General features: G+C 37.8%; 1 protein-coding gene across 1 annotated transcript in view; it reads right to left on the bottom strand.

The window, feature by feature from the left end:
• Positions 1-17301, bottom strand: part of DPH6 (diphthamine biosynthesis 6) — a 190102-nt gene extending 172801 nt beyond the window's left edge. Inside the window, exons 1-3 of the mRNA XM_027553480.1 lie at positions 17198-17301; positions 12332-12426; positions 7168-7361 (exon numbers count right to left, since the gene is read on the bottom strand). Of these exons, the coding sequence (XP_027409281.1) occupies positions 7168-7361; positions 12332-12426; positions 17198-17220 (312 nt within the window). The 5' untranslated portion in view covers positions 17221-17301. The remainder of the gene's footprint in view (positions 1-7167; positions 7362-12331; positions 12427-17197) is intronic.
• Positions 17302-18028: the final 727 nt, after the last annotated feature.

An 18028-nucleotide genomic window follows, 5' to 3' on the forward strand; every position in this document is an offset into this window, starting at 1 on the left:
GGACACAAGAGATATAAAAGTGGACAGCACTTAGATTGTCTTTGAGGGTCTCATAGTATAGCAAGAGGCAATCATATAAACAATCCGAGTAATGAACTGAGAAGTACAGTAGAGGTATAGACAAGCTGCCAAGATAAAGGAATGTAAATCAGAGCATATTTCACAGAAGGATGTGAAGCAAGAAGGAGTTCAGGAGAACAAAGAGATAAAGGCAAAGAAAAGCATAGGCAAAATCCTCAGATACAAAAAAGCAATCTCCTGGAAACCTAATTTGTTCAATATAACTTGACCCAGAAGCTTGTGTGAGAATAACAGAATCAGACAACAGGTGGGACTGCAAAGGCCTTTTCCTAAGGAGTCTTTTTTGCCAGGCTAATTTGTTTGGGCTTTATCTTAAACATGGGTATTTAAGTACTTAACACAGATCATGCATGCATGCTCAGTCACTCAGTCATGTCCAGCTCTTTGAAACCCTGTAGACTAGGGCTCATCAGGCTCCTCCTCCAAGGGGTTCCTTCCCACCCCAGGGATTGAACCCGCATCTCTTACGTCTCCTTCACTGGCAGGCAGATTCTTTACCTCTGCACAAATTGGGAAGCCCATTTTCACAGATCAGCTGATAATAATGTGGTACAAAGGTTTGCAGGTACACAAGGCAATACTGAAGGCAAGTGGACCAGTTAGAAGACTTGTACAGTCTAGTTATGGTCAAAATGAAGTCAAAGGGTCAACTTCAGAGGTAACAGAAGTAATATAAAAAGGTCCTGAAGATCTAAGGATTGTGGTTGAGATGGGAGGGAACTGAGAGAAAGTAGAAGTCTGGTAGTGAAGCCCCAGGTTACACTCAAGTAATGGGATAAATAACAATGCTTCCAACTAAGAAGGAAATACAGAAAAGGGAGCAAATTTGCACAAAAAGATAATGAGGAAGTATTGAACTTGTTGAGTTTATCATGCCTATCATGAGCAACTAAATATACAGGTCCTAGAGTATAAGCTCACTGTTGTGGCTCTAATCATCAACTATTTTTTTTTAAAGAAGCTAAGAAGGAACAGAAAGAGGGAGGGAGGAAGGCAAAAAAGAAGGGCTGGGGAGAAAGGGAAGAAAATACTGAAAGAAGAACCATCAAGAATGGCTCTCAAGCTTGTGAGCAGTTGGAACCTATTTACTTTCAGGAAAATTGTTATTCTTTAACCCCCTACCACAGTTTAGCCTACTATCAGCAACAGCTTGCTTTATATTTGGAGACCTACCCTTCCAGCACTGGGTCCTGTTCTTCTGCTAGAACCACAGTAAATGTGGTTTCAGTAATCATGACTCAGTCTCTTGCTCCAGGACTGGCACAGGATCTAGACCTGTCGCATCAAACAAAATCATCTTCTCCCAACAACGGGTTCATGGATGATACAGGTGAAGCCACTGAATGACAATGAACCATAACTGTATTTTCCTTCCAGCAATTTGAGATTGCCACTTTTCCTACTAAGTATGGACTTCCCAGGTAGCACAGTGGTAAAGAACCCATCTGCCAATGCAGAAGACACAAGAGATGCCAGGTTCAAACCCTGGGTTAGGAAGATCCCCAGAGCTGTACATGACTGAGTGTGTGGGCACACGAGCGCGCGCACACACACACACACACACACACATACACACATATACATATATGAGCTAGAAAGGATGTAATTACAAGCCATCTTCTGACTACAGGGGTCCACACTGAGAACAGAATCAACAGAAGGTAAAGGCAAGAGATTAAAAGCGGGTGTGTCTGTGTGTGTGTGTGCGCACGCGCGTGTTCTGATTACATCAGATCAGTCGCTCAGTCGTGTCTGACTCTTTGCGACCCCATGAATCACACATAGTTTGTATCTTGTTTCTAATCTTCTTAAAGCTAACTTATCTTCAGGTCATTATCAGTAAATTCTCTTTTCATTTAAATGAGCTTGAACATGACTTTCTGCTCCTTGTAATCAAAAAGAATTTTAACCAATATAGAGTAAAGTAGTAATCGATGTTTTCTAAAAATATTAAATTAAAATCCAGTTTTAAAAAATCAGTTATTCACAAGTCTATCAACAGTAAATACTCTATTGAAAAAAGAAAATTATGCATTTATTGTTGCATTCAAATTAAAGCTATCCACTAAGTAATTTAAAATCATATTTAACATAATTAATACCAATATAAAATGCCTAATGCAAAAAGGAACATGAAAGAAGAAAAGTATCAAAGATTAGAAGAGGAAGATTGAAACTGAATATTAAACTTAGGGAAGAATATTAAATGAATTTCATCAGAATGAAATTAACACAGATTTCTGGATCAAGACATTCCATTAAAATGAAAACAAAGTTATAAGCTCTAAAAAACAAAGAAAACCTGGGGGGGGAGACATCAATGGAGTACGGATTTCAATTAGATTCTTGAGTCAGAAAGCAGCAGCAGAAGGAACAATGACTGATAAATCAACAGAGGAAGTTGTAACCCACAGTTTGTATAGGAGAGAAGAAAGCCAAGAAAGGAACTAAACAAGGCCACACTATCCTGAGCTCCAGCCAGGTATAACAAGGATGAAGTGTGAAGCTGGAAGAACTCTAATCTCAAAAACAAAGCATCTATTCAGCTTTCCTCTTGCCTTATTCTTAGATATGAACAAGTAACCAAGACATTTGAGAAAAGCCTTCAACATGAAAGGGAAAAAAACATGAGAAAACAGACCCCCAAGAATACACGAATATTTCAGAGAATGAAATGTTTAAAGACTCTAATCTGTATTTTAAGATGGATATAAGGATGTTATTAATATATCTACAGAAGTAAAAAGAGGTTATTATTAAAAAGGAACAGTCAATAAACAAGTAAAGTTCCTGATTGCTAAAATAAAATTTCAACAAGAAAGTAGGGTGTTTAAAAGGGCAACCTCACAGAATGTACAACAAAAAGATATAGAGAGGGAAGATATGTAAGAAGAGACAAGAGACATGAAAATTCAAACTGGGAGGTCTAAAGTGTGATCGATTAGAGTACCAGCAAAAGAGAATAAAGAAGGTCAAAGGGAATCAATTATCAAATAATGGAAGGGTGTTTTGCAGAGCCATCCTCATACTGCAATTCTATTGGCTCTGCCATTTTTTGTGTGTCAGATTAGATAGCAGGTTCTCCTCTTTCTCTATCCAAAAAAGAAAGCAGTAGCAGTTTTAGGTCTCACATCCATATATTGCTCTGCACAGGAGAAAGACCTTATCTTTTGCCAACAGTCCATCATCTTACGTTTCATCCTATGTGGTACAATGCAACTTAATAAAACCAACCCTGACCTAATGGCTAGGGCCAAGATGCCATGCTGTGATTGGCTTTCCCATGGATTAATGCCATCCCTAAACAATCATTAGGATAAAAGGAAAGAGGTATGCTGCTCCTCAATAGAAAACTGTAGAAAGGATACAGGGAAGCCACTTTCAACGTCCAGTGTGCTGCTGTGACATTTCATTACATCAAACATAAAGACACAATCATAAAAGACAACAGAGAAGAAAAACAAGTCAGCTAAAAGAAACAAATATCACACTAGCATGAACCTTCTCATCACAAAATGCTAGAGGACCATGGAACAATGCCTTTAATGATCTGAGGAAAAGTAACCTTCATCCTAAAATATTAAATTTAATGAACATACTAATCAAATATGAGGGTAGAATAAGAACATTTGCAAACTGCAAGGACTTGAAAGTAACTTCTCTAAGGAAATTTCTTATTGATGGATTCCATTGAAATCAGGGAATAAACCAAAAAGGGGACAATATCAGATCTAGTAAGAAGCAGCTCCAGTTGAGAAAGAAAGAATAAGTGATCCTTAAATATATTCTCTATAGAGTTATGGTATTTAGACATATCATACAGGAACTATTGCATTGCTTTATGTGACTTAAAAGAAAAACACCCCAGAATTTGAAAATTACTATATTTTTAGAGAATAATACAAGTTATCTATATGCCAAACTAACCCAGATGAGAATCAAATGATATTTTAATATTAAAGAAATTTTAAAGAATAAAATACTAGCTATATGAAAGCCAGATATTTTGCAAACAGCTTGAGATATATACATATACACACGTGTCATAATCACCTGACAATCCATAAGACGTCAAGGCTTATTCCACTTCTATTAGCTTTCATGACTTCTTCAAAATGTTGATAGTTAGGAATCTTTAATTCTGCAAATTCTTCCAAGTCTTTCCTACTTCTTTTAAGCAATTAGTCAATTAAACTCTTTGTAAAAAACAAACATTTCCTATTCAAATATTAGCTCTAATATCTGGGGGTAAAAAGAGTTAACAAAAACAAAAGTCTGACATACATGTGAAAGTCACAAAACTACAACCTGTTATAAATAAATGTTTAAAATGAAAATGAATCTAAATGCTTTCAATTCTTCATTAATATTCAAAGGATTAAAAAATGCAATTCCATCTTTTTCTTAGAACAAGTGAAGATGAACTTGAAGAATTATAGCTCTTCTCAACTCGTTTTTTCCCATAATTACTCAATTATTCATTAGAATATGTAAGACCTCTATTGGAATCTTTCCACCAGTGTTTCATAAATGGATTTAACTATAAAAGCCTGGTTATACAATCTCTTCCATAAAAGCAGTATATTTCTGATATTTATGTCCTTAAAATATCCTATAGTAAAATTAATATTTTTGCACAGGAAAAGAAGGAACTATTTAGTCCCAGACAACTTGATAACATCTCTTTCAGCTATAGTTATAATTATCATGTATGAACTTCCAAAGCAGAAGTTGTCAAGATTTAACATTAGCATTAATTTATGTCATAACTGACGGTTACTATAAAGATAATGGCAACGCATCCATTTCTCCAAAGACAGAATGTATCAAAAGGGAAATTTCTTCTTAATTACTACTAATCAGCCCATTTTTAATTAAATTGATTAGTAATTTATTATCTTTCCCTTTCTCGGAAGGGTGTTATTATCACAGTTTCTCCAAAGTTATCAGTTATCAGTGGTTTTTAAGCAACCTAATTACCTGTAGTTTAGAGTCCTACCATTTTGTAATGTTGGTTTATGCTGCAAACTTAATATCTAGTTTCTTTGCACCCTGAGGAAGAATTTGAGAAAGAAGAATTTGCACTCAATATTTCACACCTCAAAGTGAACGCTGTCAAAGTCTTAGTTGTCCACATGGAGAGAAGTGAAATTTCTTTTATGCCTTCTCTGTTGTTTGACAGGACTTTCCAGTTGGTTCAGTGGTAAGAAATCCACCTGCCAACGTAGGAGACACAGGAGACGTGGGTTTTATCCCTGAGTTGGGAAGATCCCTTGGAAGAGGAAATGGCAACCCACTCCAGTATTCTTGCCTGGAAAATTGCATAGACAGAGGAGCCTGGTGGGCTACAGTCCATAGGGTCACAAAGAATTAGACATGATGATAGCATGTATATTCCCAAAAGGAAGAAATCAGGTCCCTGTGATTTCCTTTGAAAAGTATTTACCTTTTATGCTACCCATATCCAAACAGCAATTTTTTTTTCTAAATAGTAAATTATAGAACCATTCTTTCCCTATCAGTTTTGTTTTTTAAAGGGTAAATAAAAATAAGAATTTTCTGTGTTGGAGAAGATTCGAGAGTCCCTTGAACTGCAAGGAAATCAAACCAATCAACCCTAAAGGAAATCAGTCTTGAATATTCATTGGAAGGACTAATGCTAAAGCTGAAGCTTCAATATTTTGGCCACCTGATCCAAAGAATGGACTCACTGGAAAAGATTCTGATGCTGGAAAAGATTGAAGGCAGGAGGAGAAGGGGATGACTGAGGATGAGATGGTTGGATAGCATCATCAACTCGATGGACATGAGTTTAAGCAAGCTCTGGGAGTTAGTGATGGACAGGGAAGCCTGGCGTGTTGCAGTCCCTGGGGTCTCAAAGAGTCAGACACCACTGAGCAACTAAACTGAACTGAATTGACATAGAAAATAAGAGATAGTTTCAAAGTGAAACGAATTGAAGAGTTTCATATATTTTTAAAATCAAAATTCTTAATTAATATTAGGCTTTGATCAGCATCAAATCTGAAGTACAGCACTAAAATAGCTATTTGGGACTAGCAAATTTTTTCATGACAGGGGTTCATAACATAACTTCTGAAAAGCTAAACTTCTCTAAAGAATGAGAAAATAAAATGCAATGTCCCTTGGTATAAGAAGGGACAGAAATTTTCTTTCCTTTGTAAAAAAAAAATTAAGACATCAAGGAAATATTTGGTTTAAATTCTCTATTTCACTAGCTACACCTTATATGAATTGCCTGTAGTTGACTGGATAAAATTCATATTTAAGAGTACTGAACTGTATTCAAATAGTTGACTATAATAAGAATAAAAAGATGACTGCTTAATATAAAAGGATATCTATTAATTAACATTTACTAAGTATAGTACCTAGTAGACAGATAAGTCCCATACTTTCTCTCCTCAATTTTCTATCCTGAGAAATTAAGAATGAATGCACAATTGCCACAAACTCTTATATTCAGAAACTTAAGTATTTAATTTATAAACCTCTTTCACAAACTTAAAGTAAGGCTCAGTCTCTCTAGGTCTATTTAAATTTCACCAAAGCAGAAAGGTCTTTCTGGACCACTCACTGCCATCACTCTTCATCACCTTGACTCCGCTTCATCTTTCTACACAGAACTCTTCACCACCACGCATATAATTTATGTGTTTGCTTACTGACCTGTCTCCTACAGAAAAGTAAGCTCCAACAAAACAAGACTTTTTCTGTCTGTTCATTGTCCTATCCCCGGTGCCTAGAACTATACATAACAAGGCATTCAAAAAAATATTTGCTAAAAACATGATTGAAAGTTCATCAACTCCAAAATCCTAAGGAAAACTTGGGTAAATATCATTTGACAATTATCGGTGCCAGACTATACCAAAAATTCTATTTTTAAATAATATTTAATATAAAGGCATAGTAACAGTTTTCTAACTGAAAAGACAAAATAGCTTTTCAAAGAATAGTTGGGCTGCTTGGAGTTATAAAATATTTATTAATAAATAATTCAGTAAATATAATTTACTAAATTACATACTAAACTCAGTAAATGTAATTAGTCGCTCTGCATACCTTAACAAGTTTCAAAAGCTCATAGAGATCTTCAACCTCATCACCTTCACATTTGGTGTACACTGGTCCCGTATCCACGCTCTTTCCCCTTATGGTACGGCGGTAGAGGGGAAGAGCCATCGCTTCTGCATACAAATCAATGGCATGATGACCCACTGTCTGATACATGTAGCTATCCAGTTCATCTGACCCCACTGCAACAAATAAAGGGAAATAATCAAACAGAATGAAAGACAGTGGGTTTAAAAGTCCACCTGAGTTTCACTGCCTAGAGAGCAGTCAACACAACTTGATTCCAAAAATATCAATAGGAACAAAAATATTCAAAACAGATGAATCACATGAACCTTTTTAGTGATACAAATGAACTTAGAAATATACTGGAATAGGCTTTTTGATTTCTTTACTCTATTTTTTAGAAAACAGAACCATGAATATACATAAAGATTATGTGCAAAGATAGTCATCACAGCATTGTTTATAATATCAATAGATTAAAATTATAGTATATTCACATAATACTATGCAGCTATTAATATAATTTTGAAGAAGAGTATTTTCTAAAGTATGTCCTGCAGAATAGAAATCCCATGAAATATTATTAGGCACAGCATGAAAAAATAAAGGATTCCGTGGGTAAATGAATTTATATAAAAAATGAGGATAAACCATATTAAATAGGTGTTTTAACTGCAATTCTTCCTAGGCTAAGCAGCTTTAAGATGCTCTAACAAGGCGAGAGTGTATGAATTATCTCTCAAATTTATCTGTATAACACTTACATTTTTGTAGGGTATTTGTGTTGTAAACACAATATCTAGAAATGCTATGGTACAATAATAATGACAAGGAAGGTGTTAAAAAACATTTTTAAGCTTTTAAAAAGTTACAAAACAATGTTTGACATATATGTGTGTATCTGTGCGTATATGTGTATATATGCATATATGCCGAGCAGATCTAGGCTTTCCATTGAATGTGAAAGAATTTTATCAAAAGGCATGAAAAATTATACTGTAAGGGCCTTCAATAATCAAAATCGCCACAGTATGCTATCAGATTTTGGCTCATACAACAGATTGGTTTCCAAGTATTCATATTATTATTGTAAATCTGTCTAGTCCTGGTTTCAGTAGGAAGGAGAGATATAGCCAAAGTAACTTAAAAGCCTCTTAGATTACCTTCATCTCAAATTTAAACTAGATCTTTAAATGTACTAGCTTTAAAGACAATTAATACAAGCGAATTAATATATTTAAATAACTTTGAGTTTCTCAGCCAGAAACTTCCTGATGTTAGCAAAATAATTACAACATTTTACTGAATTCAAAAACCTAAACGACAATTTTCCTTTAAGGCTCCATTTAGTCCCAACCACAACGTAACTTTTATTAATGGAAGCTAGATAACAATAATAGTATGAGATCAAATAAAACCAAAAGGCTCCACTGTTGTCTGAAGCACCTCAATTAACATGCCACAAAAGTTCCTACTACAAATTTAAAGAGATAGCTTTGTGAATTTTATGACAAGTTCACATTTATCCCCATTATGGGGATAAACTCTTTTCCAGACTACCCATTGAAAACTCAGTGCTATGATTCAGTTTAACCAACTTTATACTGGAGTCATCTCTACCAGTCATTCCTCGTTAAGATTCCTTTTACATGTTTAGGGGGAGAAAAAAAGCCAGTCAATGAATCATTCAATAATCACCAACATCCTGTTGATTTTAAATCAAGATTAGCTAAACTCTCTCCATCCACCAACCCATAGCCATCTATTTGCTTCCATTATAATGAGAGTGCAGCTGATTTCCTCAAGCTTTTAGTTTGTAATATTCCAATTCCATTTACTACTAAATTCTTTCTCACTAACAATATTCTAGGGTTTCCCTAGTGGCTCAGCTGGTAAAGAATCTGCCTGCAATGCAGGAGAACCAGGTTTGATCCTTGGGTTGGGATGATCCTCTGGAGAAGGGAATGGCAACCTCCAGTATTCTTGCCTGGAGAATCCCATGGACAGAGGAGCCTTCCACTAAGAGGCATAATTTAAAGATATACTTTGCCTGTCATCTTACCCACCCTGCTAGTGAACCTTAAGCACAAGGAAGATTATAAAGATGATTCAAAGCAGGATTTTTCAACTTCATAGTGGTTCAAAAGCAATACACATTAAATAAAAATTGTACTTCAAATTTTGAATTGTCATCTTTTCCCAGACTAGTGATACATGGTCCATTCTCTCTGTGATACCGGGCAGCAGCAGTAGATAGCCACAGCTCCCAAGCAACCACATGATCAAGACAGCAAACAACTGATATACTTCAGAACCATTCTGTTTTTCACTTCTACCCACCACAGAATTCAATAAACTACATAAGATATTCAACATTTTATTATAAAAGAAGCTTTGTGTTAGATGATTTTGCCCTACTGTAGGCTAATGTAAGTGTTCTAAGCAGAGTTAAGGTAGGCTAGGCTAAGTTATCATGACCAGTAGGTTGCGTGTATTAAATGAATTTTTTACAGGATATTTTCAACTAATGTATTTCAATGTAAACACACTATAAGTCAAAATCTGTACATCAGTGATTCCGTACAAGGGAACTATAACTATTCATGTAGAAAAGTTGAAGACAAGATAAAAATTCCACGGAGTGAAATTACATCATGTATGTATTATATAAACAATCTTCTTTTTAAATACCAACACCTCTAAAGATAGAAAGCCTAAAAAACTTACTTGCCTGACTGGCCACAAAGGATAAGAAAATTCTTTCCTGAAGTAACAGAATACAACCTGCAAGGAAATTCTGCTTCTTCTTTTATAATACAGAAATTGTAGTATAGTTCCCACTCACCCTTAAAGAATTTTCTCTTCATTATTTAAAGTCCAAAATAGGAGGTCACTTTCTAAACATAGTACTTTGAAAATGCTACTATTTTTTTTAAATTTTACTTTATTTTTAAACTTTACAATATTGTATTCGTTTTGCCAAATATCGAAATGAATCCGCCACAGGTATACCTGTGTTCCCCATCCTGAACCCTCCTCCCTCCCCATACCCTCCCTCTGGGTCGTTCCAGTGGACCAGCCCCAAGCATCCAGTATCGTGCATCGAACCTGGACTGGCGACTTGTTTCATACATGATATTATACATGTTTCAATGCCATTCTCCCAAATCTCCCCACCTCAGAAACCCATACAAAATCCTAAAGTGTATGTTTACACCTGACCCTCCACAGGACCTTCACAGGACCTGTTCTACTTCCTCCTATAAAATACTTCTAATCTTTATATTCCCACTTCACTTCAAGCATTATTTGGCTCTTAATCAGAGAAGGAAAGAAAACTCAGATAACTGCTTGCCTTGCAGGGTTAATTCTAGTTAGTTCATTATTCATCCACCAATCAATAAACCTTGAGTGAATGCCTATCATGGGCACAGAATTGTCCCAAGTGCTGAGGAACAATTAAAGGAATATAGAAGATATGACCTCTCCTCTCAAGAAGTTTACAAACAATCTATTTGGGCATTAAAAAAATAGAAAATAACTCTAAAATGATATAAAAATAAAGATTCAATAGGCTGGCAGCACTGAAGAAGGAACGAAGGAAGGAAGGAAGAAAAATATCTAGTGCAAGATTCAGATTTAACTGGCTTCCCTGGTAGCTCAGAGGGTAAAGAATCTGCTCACAACCCAGGTTCAATCCCTGGATCAGGAAGATCCTCTGGAGAAGTAATGGCTACCCATTCCAGTATTCTTGCCTGGAGAATTCCATGGACAGAGGAGCCTGGTGGGCTACAATCCAAAGGATTGCAAAGAGTCAGACATAACTAAGCAACTAACACTCACTTTTACTCACTCACTCAGATTAAACTAAATTTATTGGGGACCTACTTCACGCCAGGAATTATTAGTGTTTTAGTATATAATACTCATTTAATTAATCCCAAAATAATAGTACAGCAAAAGCATGGAATCTTAAAAGAAGCTGAGTAAAGGGGATGATAAAAAGATCTAGTAGAAAAGCAGTAATAGAGTTAGACAAGTTTAATCTCCCTCTGTTACATTTTAACAGTTAATATCTATGGTTGCATGAGTATAATAAAAGAGTATGAAAAGCAAATCAATGAATATTTTTCTTTTATTTAAAAGTCTGGGAAAAAATATATATAATTAAGTGTGGTGATGGATGTAACGTAAACTTATTGTGGTAATCATTTCACTATATAGTGAAATGATTATATATTATATACATATATATAATCACTGTTATATAAATAAAATGAATACAGTATTATATATCAATTATATCTCAATTAAAAAGAAAAAAAGATTTTGTTGGTTGAACTGTGTCATTCCCAAATTCTTGGGGTAAAGTCCTAACATCTAATACCTCAAAATGTTACCTTGTTTGGTAATAGAGTCATTGAAGATGTAATTAGTTAAAATGAAGTCATTAGAGTGAGCCCTTCACCAGATATGTCTGGTGTCCATATTAAAAGAGGAAACTTGGATACCGACATGGACACAGAGAAAAAAAAAAACAAAAACATCTAAATGGAGAAATTTCATTGGAGGAAAACTGAAAAAAGTAGCTAAAATAAGGTCTGTGGATTATTTGTAGATGTCCTTATTACCATAGATGAATAAAAAGTGGAAATGTATTGTTCAATGGATTTCTCAAGTATCACACATTTAGTTTACATCTAAGATGACTAAACTGAATGCTTTTAATAATGAAAGTTATGTATTATCATTTATTCATATATGTCTTACTTTCCAAGCTCCAAAGAATTGTATGTTATTTACCTGTGCATTGCCAACAACACTTGGAAAATTTTCATAGTGGAACAACAGTGCACTCTGAAGTAAGAGGATTTAAGTGTCAGCTCTACAAGTTTGTACTAGCTATTTTACCTTGGACAAAAAAAACTTGAAGCTTCAGTATCTTTGCCTAGGAGTAACATTCTAGGAGTTCTTAGGAGGATTAAATATTACATAATTGAAAACACTAAGCACAGAATGTAGCATCTAACCAGCGCTAAAGATATGAGTTCCCATTAATTGTTTGCATATTACATACAAGAGAATGCAATTATGAGGCTGGAGTTTCAGTCATTTAGAGAACTTTCCAATATATGCATACACTTACTTTGGTTTTCTGCAGGTCTTAGATTTGCTAAAGCAACAATCTGATGCCCAGCAGCAACGCACTGCATCATATTATAACAGCTGTCCTTCCCACCACTAAAAAAATAAATAGATAAGGAGACAAATAAATATCAGGTTACTGACTGTTATTAAACATAGACTCATTACACATCAAAATAGAACACATTATTTTTTTCAGCTCTTCAGAATATGAGGGACTTATTTTGCATTAGAATGTGTAATTTCCACAGCATATGCAACTGATCAAAGGAATCTGAATATCTAAAGTTGCTACTCACAAGGGCTTATGAAATTATATGCCATCATAACAAAGATTATGCTAAAATGGTAACTCTTTGGTTTTTGATAGCAGTTTTGTTTTAATATATAAAGTGTTTTGCAAAAAAAAAAAATGATTTAATTTTACATTCCAGTTAAACACATTATATACACTTCTCAGATGAAATTTTCTATGAAAAAGTACAAAAAGTACCTGTTCTTTCCCACTTTGAGAATACTAATGATGGTCACCAGCACCAATTAAAGGATCAAATTAAAGATCTGAGATCCAGTCAAATGACAAAGTCTGACATACTTGGTGGGTTCAAATTCTGTAGAGGTTGAAATCAAAATGCTGAATTACACTGATAAAGTTAAACATCAGTACTGTAAGTACTTCAGCTTTCAACCATCACTACATATGATGGCAGGATAAGGCCTGAGTCATAAATCTAATAAACAAATTGACAGGGACTTCTAAATTCTGGTACCAAATCTACCTAAGGCAAATCTACCTAAGGCAAATCATAAGACCAGTGTTAGTTCATCTTTAATAAGGTTGAATTGCAACCATTATACTATTTTGGTAAAATACTCTACTGTTCCTCTCTATGCATGTTTCTTCTTTTTTAAAAATCATTGTCTCCCTTCCTTTGTTTTATTCCTGTTTCCGTTCATTCTAATCTTTGCTTAAAATCTGCAAGTGTACCCCCAGACAATGTCTGAAAGTTAGAAAGTTAAGTCACTCAGTCGTGTCCAACTCTTTGCAACCCCGTGGACTGTAGCCCACCAAGCTCCTCTGTCCATGGGATTTTCCAGGCAAGTATACTGGAGTCAGTTGCCATTTCCTTCTCCAGGGGATCGTCCCAACCCAGGGATTGAACCCAGGTCTCCCACATTACAGGCAGTCGTTTTAAATACAATGTTTAGACTTATTCATAAGCAAAGAAACTAAGAGACTGATTATCCTAGAAGCTGGCCCTTTTGCCTTTTTAGTTCCCAGCATTTGTCAGCCTGTACCACATTTTGAGAGCTTCCCTGATAGCTCAGTTAGTAAAGAATTGGCCTGCAATGCAGGAGACCCTGGTTCAATTCCTAGGTTGGGAAGATTCCCTGCAGAAGGGAACGGCTACCCACTCCAGTATTCTGGCCTAGAGAATTCCATGGACTGTATAATCCATGGGGTTGCAAAGAATCAGACATGACTGAGTGACTTTCACTTTCACCACATTCTGAGGGCTTCCAAGGTAGCGCAGTGTTAAAGAATCCCCTGCTAATGAAGGAGCCTTGGTTTGATCTCTGGGTCAGGAAGATCCACTGGAGAAGGAAATGACAACCCATTCCACTATTCTTGCCTGGGAAATCCCATGGACATAGAGGCCTGGTGGGTTAAGTCCATGGGGTTGCAAGAGTCAGACGTGTCTTAGCAACTAAACGACAACAACCATATTCTGATCAGTAACAATAGTTATTCCTGAACTTCTCAAGGGGAGGGAAATTGCAAAGGGCAAAGTGAAGTTACACATCACACTCTCATCCCTTAGATTCTGATATTCCCATAAGTATATCTTGTATATCCCATAAGTATAACTTCTCCTATTGAACCTCACTGTTCGATTTCTGCAGGATGCAACGATCTAATTCTTTAGAATATTTAGAGTATTAAAGATTAAAGGGTATATATCCAAAATCAGAACTTGGCCTTTTATTTTAAAATATGCTAAGATCTAAAATATGATTTTAAAACAGTATTTCCCAAATTGTGCCCTGTGGGTAGCCATTCACTTCTCCAGGGGATCTTCCCAACCCAAGGATCAAACCCAGGTCTCCCGCATTGCAGGTAGATTCTTTACCAGCTGAGCCACCATGGAAGCCCAAGAATACTGGAGTGGGTAGCCTATCCCTTCTTCAGGGGATCTTCCTGACCCAGGGATCAAATCCAGATCTCCTGCATTGTGGTCAGATTCTTTACCATCTGAGCCACTAGGGAAGCCCAAGAATACCAGAGTGGGTAGATGACCCTTTCTCCAGCAGATGTTTCCAAACTAGGAATCCAATGGGAATCTCCTGCATTGCAGGCATTCTTTACCAGCTGAGCTACATAGGAAGCCCCCTGTGGGACAACAGTGTCCAACAAATGCTCTAAGAACATAAGCTTTTTAAGGTCAAATTAAGTTTGGAAAAGGCTGAGTCCCTTACTCACTTCTTACTACTACTACTAAGTCGCTTCAGTCGTGTCCGACTCTGGGCGACCCCATAGACGGCAGCCCACCAGGCTCCCCCGTCCCTGGGATTCTCCAGGCAAGAATACTGGAGTGGGTTGCCATTTCCTTCTCCAATGCACGAAAGTGAAAAGTGAAAGTAAGTTGCTCAGTCATGTCTGACTCTTAGCGACCCCATGGACTGCGGCCCACCAGGCTCCTGAGTCCATGGGAGTTTCCAGGCAAGAGTGCTGGAGTAGAGTGCCATTGCCTTTTCCATACTCACTTCTTAGAACATTACAAAATACATAACATATGTTAGGGGAGACATCCTATAGAAGATCAGAATTTTAGTTCCCAATTCTGGAATACTAAGCTAAGTTGCTCATTGTGCTTGGGTTTATATGCTTTGTTATAAAATTAGAGAATGGCCTAACTAATCCTCGAGATGCCATTCAACTGTAAAATTAAATGACTCAAACTTTTGTGTATTAGGAAAATAATGTTCTTCACAGTGTAAAGATATGTAAGAATCTTGGTTTCTCTTATTCTCTAGAATGCACACACATATCTCATCTCTTAGTGCACCCACATACACACACTAAACATACTTATTACAAGTAGATTCACAGTATTAAATTCAAATCCAAATACATTCAAGTGTATGTGCATACAACTGTATATATGTATTATGTATGCATTCACATTTATATTGGAGAAAGAAATGGCAACCCACTCCAGTACTCTTGCCTGGAGAATCCCATGGACAGGGGAGCCTGGTAGGTTACAGTCCATGGGGTGGCAAAGAGTCAGACACGACTGAGCGACTTCACTTCACTCACTTCACACTTTATCACTGGAGAAGGAAATGGCAACCCACTCCAGTATTCTTGCCTGGAGAATCCCATGGACAGAGGAGCCTGGTGGGCCATGGTCCATTGGGTCTCAGAGAGTCGGACACGACTGAAGTGACTAACCATGCACGCACTGATATTTGTATGTACATATTATGTTCTGTACTCCAACTTAAAGCATATCTTCCAACACTTATATAGATCTTACATTTTAGCAACAATTTTCCAACATTGCTTCTTTTAAAAAGTAATAAGCTTTTTTATTATAAAAATACACACACTGGTGTAATAAATTATACCAATTTTCTTCTCTCTTTCCCTCCAACATTTCTGAGACTGTAGTTAAGTGTCTTACTTGAATGGTTAAACTTTTGATAAACTGCATGTGGATGTGAATTACTCATTTCCTGGACTGCTTTTTATTCTTACTGATCTGTATCAACTGAATTTCATTCATAATGGTGAAAGCTTAATCATTCAGTTTACAGAAGAAATTCACTGTATAAAAATAATTATTTTGGCACTATAGTCTTAGTATCTTAACAATGGCACTGAAGTAAAAGATGTTATATCCAGAGTTCTTAATTGGTCACACTGTTTTCAGCCAGTATTAATTTCCTAAGGTACTGAACAAAGATTTTCATGAAATCTTCCAGGTTGCATGGTTGCATGCAACTCACTCTACATCGATCCAATTAAAACAAACGTTCAGTTTAAATTTCCTTTTGCATGTTGTTATTTTGTTCCCTTTTATTTCAATTCATAGAACGAGTATGGAGCCATTTAAACTGACCAGCCTTTGGTCGTCATAGACCCCTAAACATGATGGGTTACTATAGATTTCAAACTCTTTTTGGAATGTGGAGTATGTTACCATAAAGTCACTTTTATAAACGCAATGAGTCTCCAAAGCAATAAAACAGGATAATTCCATCTCTATCCTTGACACCAAGGTAAAGCACATCCTTGTCAGAAGCAGTTCTGTCACTACTGGGATGCAGAGGAGGGAAAGGTGGTCTTTTGTGAGAGGGGGCGGGGCTGGTTGCAACCTAGGGAATCAGGCTGGGCTGGAGGACCCGCAGAAAGATAGGATCCTGAGAAAAAAACGAAGAGAAAAGGGTAGGGGACACTAAGTGGCGTCAAGTACAGCCTCTCAAACTCCACAGCCCATTACAGCTTTTGAGAATCCGACCCAGGTCCGGGTCAGACGAACTAAACGCTCTGGCCGTGAGTCCCAGGCATCAGCAGTTTAAAATGTAAATCCAATCTGAACCAAGGTCTGGAGCCCAGACGACCAGGGAGGCGGCGACCGACAGACAGGAAGAGTGCCAGCCCGGGACCTAGGACCCGGCAGGCTGTAGCCCGAAGGCTCCGCCTCTTCCTGCGGCCAGGAGAAGCCGCCGAGCCCGCGACCAGTGGCTCCTGCACGGCACCGCCCGATCGGCGGCGGCGGCGGCGGCAGCTCCCGCCCGGTCAGTCGGAAAGGACTAGAGGCTGACAGGGAAGAGGAAGGCAGCGTGGACGCCGCGTTACCTGATCAGAGCTGCGACCCTCATGCTGGGCGCAGTGCGCGTGCGTGCGGCGAGCGCGGGTGGGAGCCGGGAAGTCGCCGCCGTCGCCCCCGCCCCCGCCGTGACGTGTCCGGGGCCTCAAGCGCCTGTTCGCTCCGCCGCCTGTCAGGCAACCGGCGCTGCCGCCCGTGCGGCGGCCAGAGAGATACCTGGGCGCGAAGCACGCGTCACTTGGCGCCTAGTCCGTGACTCACGGATGTCGCGGCCCCGGAAAGAGCGCTGTTTAGGCGCGGCCTAACCACCTAAGTGAGGGCACTGAAGCTGCCTGGGAAGGTCAAGGCCCGCATCGCAGAGCTGGGCTCGGAGGCACTGGATTTGTTTGGGTAGGAGAATGTTCAAAGTCACTTACGCTACCAATCGAAACACCTGTGGACATATAAAGGGAGAGTACGTTGGTCTTTACTAACTCAGCCACCCATCTAAAAGAACCGAACCCTTCAGTTTTTTAGGTTTGATCTCCTCAGTACCTCAAACTTCCTTTTGGAGCTATTCCCAGGACCGCTAGGCTCCCTGTGGTTTGGTAACTCTGTAATAAAGAAGCTAGGAAGCTGATTAAGGCTTAATTACCAAAGACCAGATGGCACCCCACTCCAGTACTTTTGCCTAGAAAATCCCATGGATGGAGGAGCCTGGTAGGCTGCAGTCCATGGGGTTGCCAAGAGTCGGACACGACTGAGCAACTTCACTTTCACTTTTCAGTTTCATGCTTTGGAGAAGGAAATGGCAACCCACTCCAGTGTTCTTGCCGGGAGAATCCCAGGGACGGGGGAGCCTGGTGGGCTGCCGTCTATGG

This window comes from Bos indicus x Bos taurus, chromosome 10 (assembly GCF_003369695.1).
Source record: "Bos indicus x Bos taurus breed Angus x Brahman F1 hybrid chromosome 10, Bos_hybrid_MaternalHap_v2.0, whole genome shotgun sequence".
In the NCBI taxonomy this organism is placed as follows: Eukaryota; Metazoa; Chordata; class Mammalia; order Artiodactyla; family Bovidae; genus Bos; species Bos indicus x Bos taurus.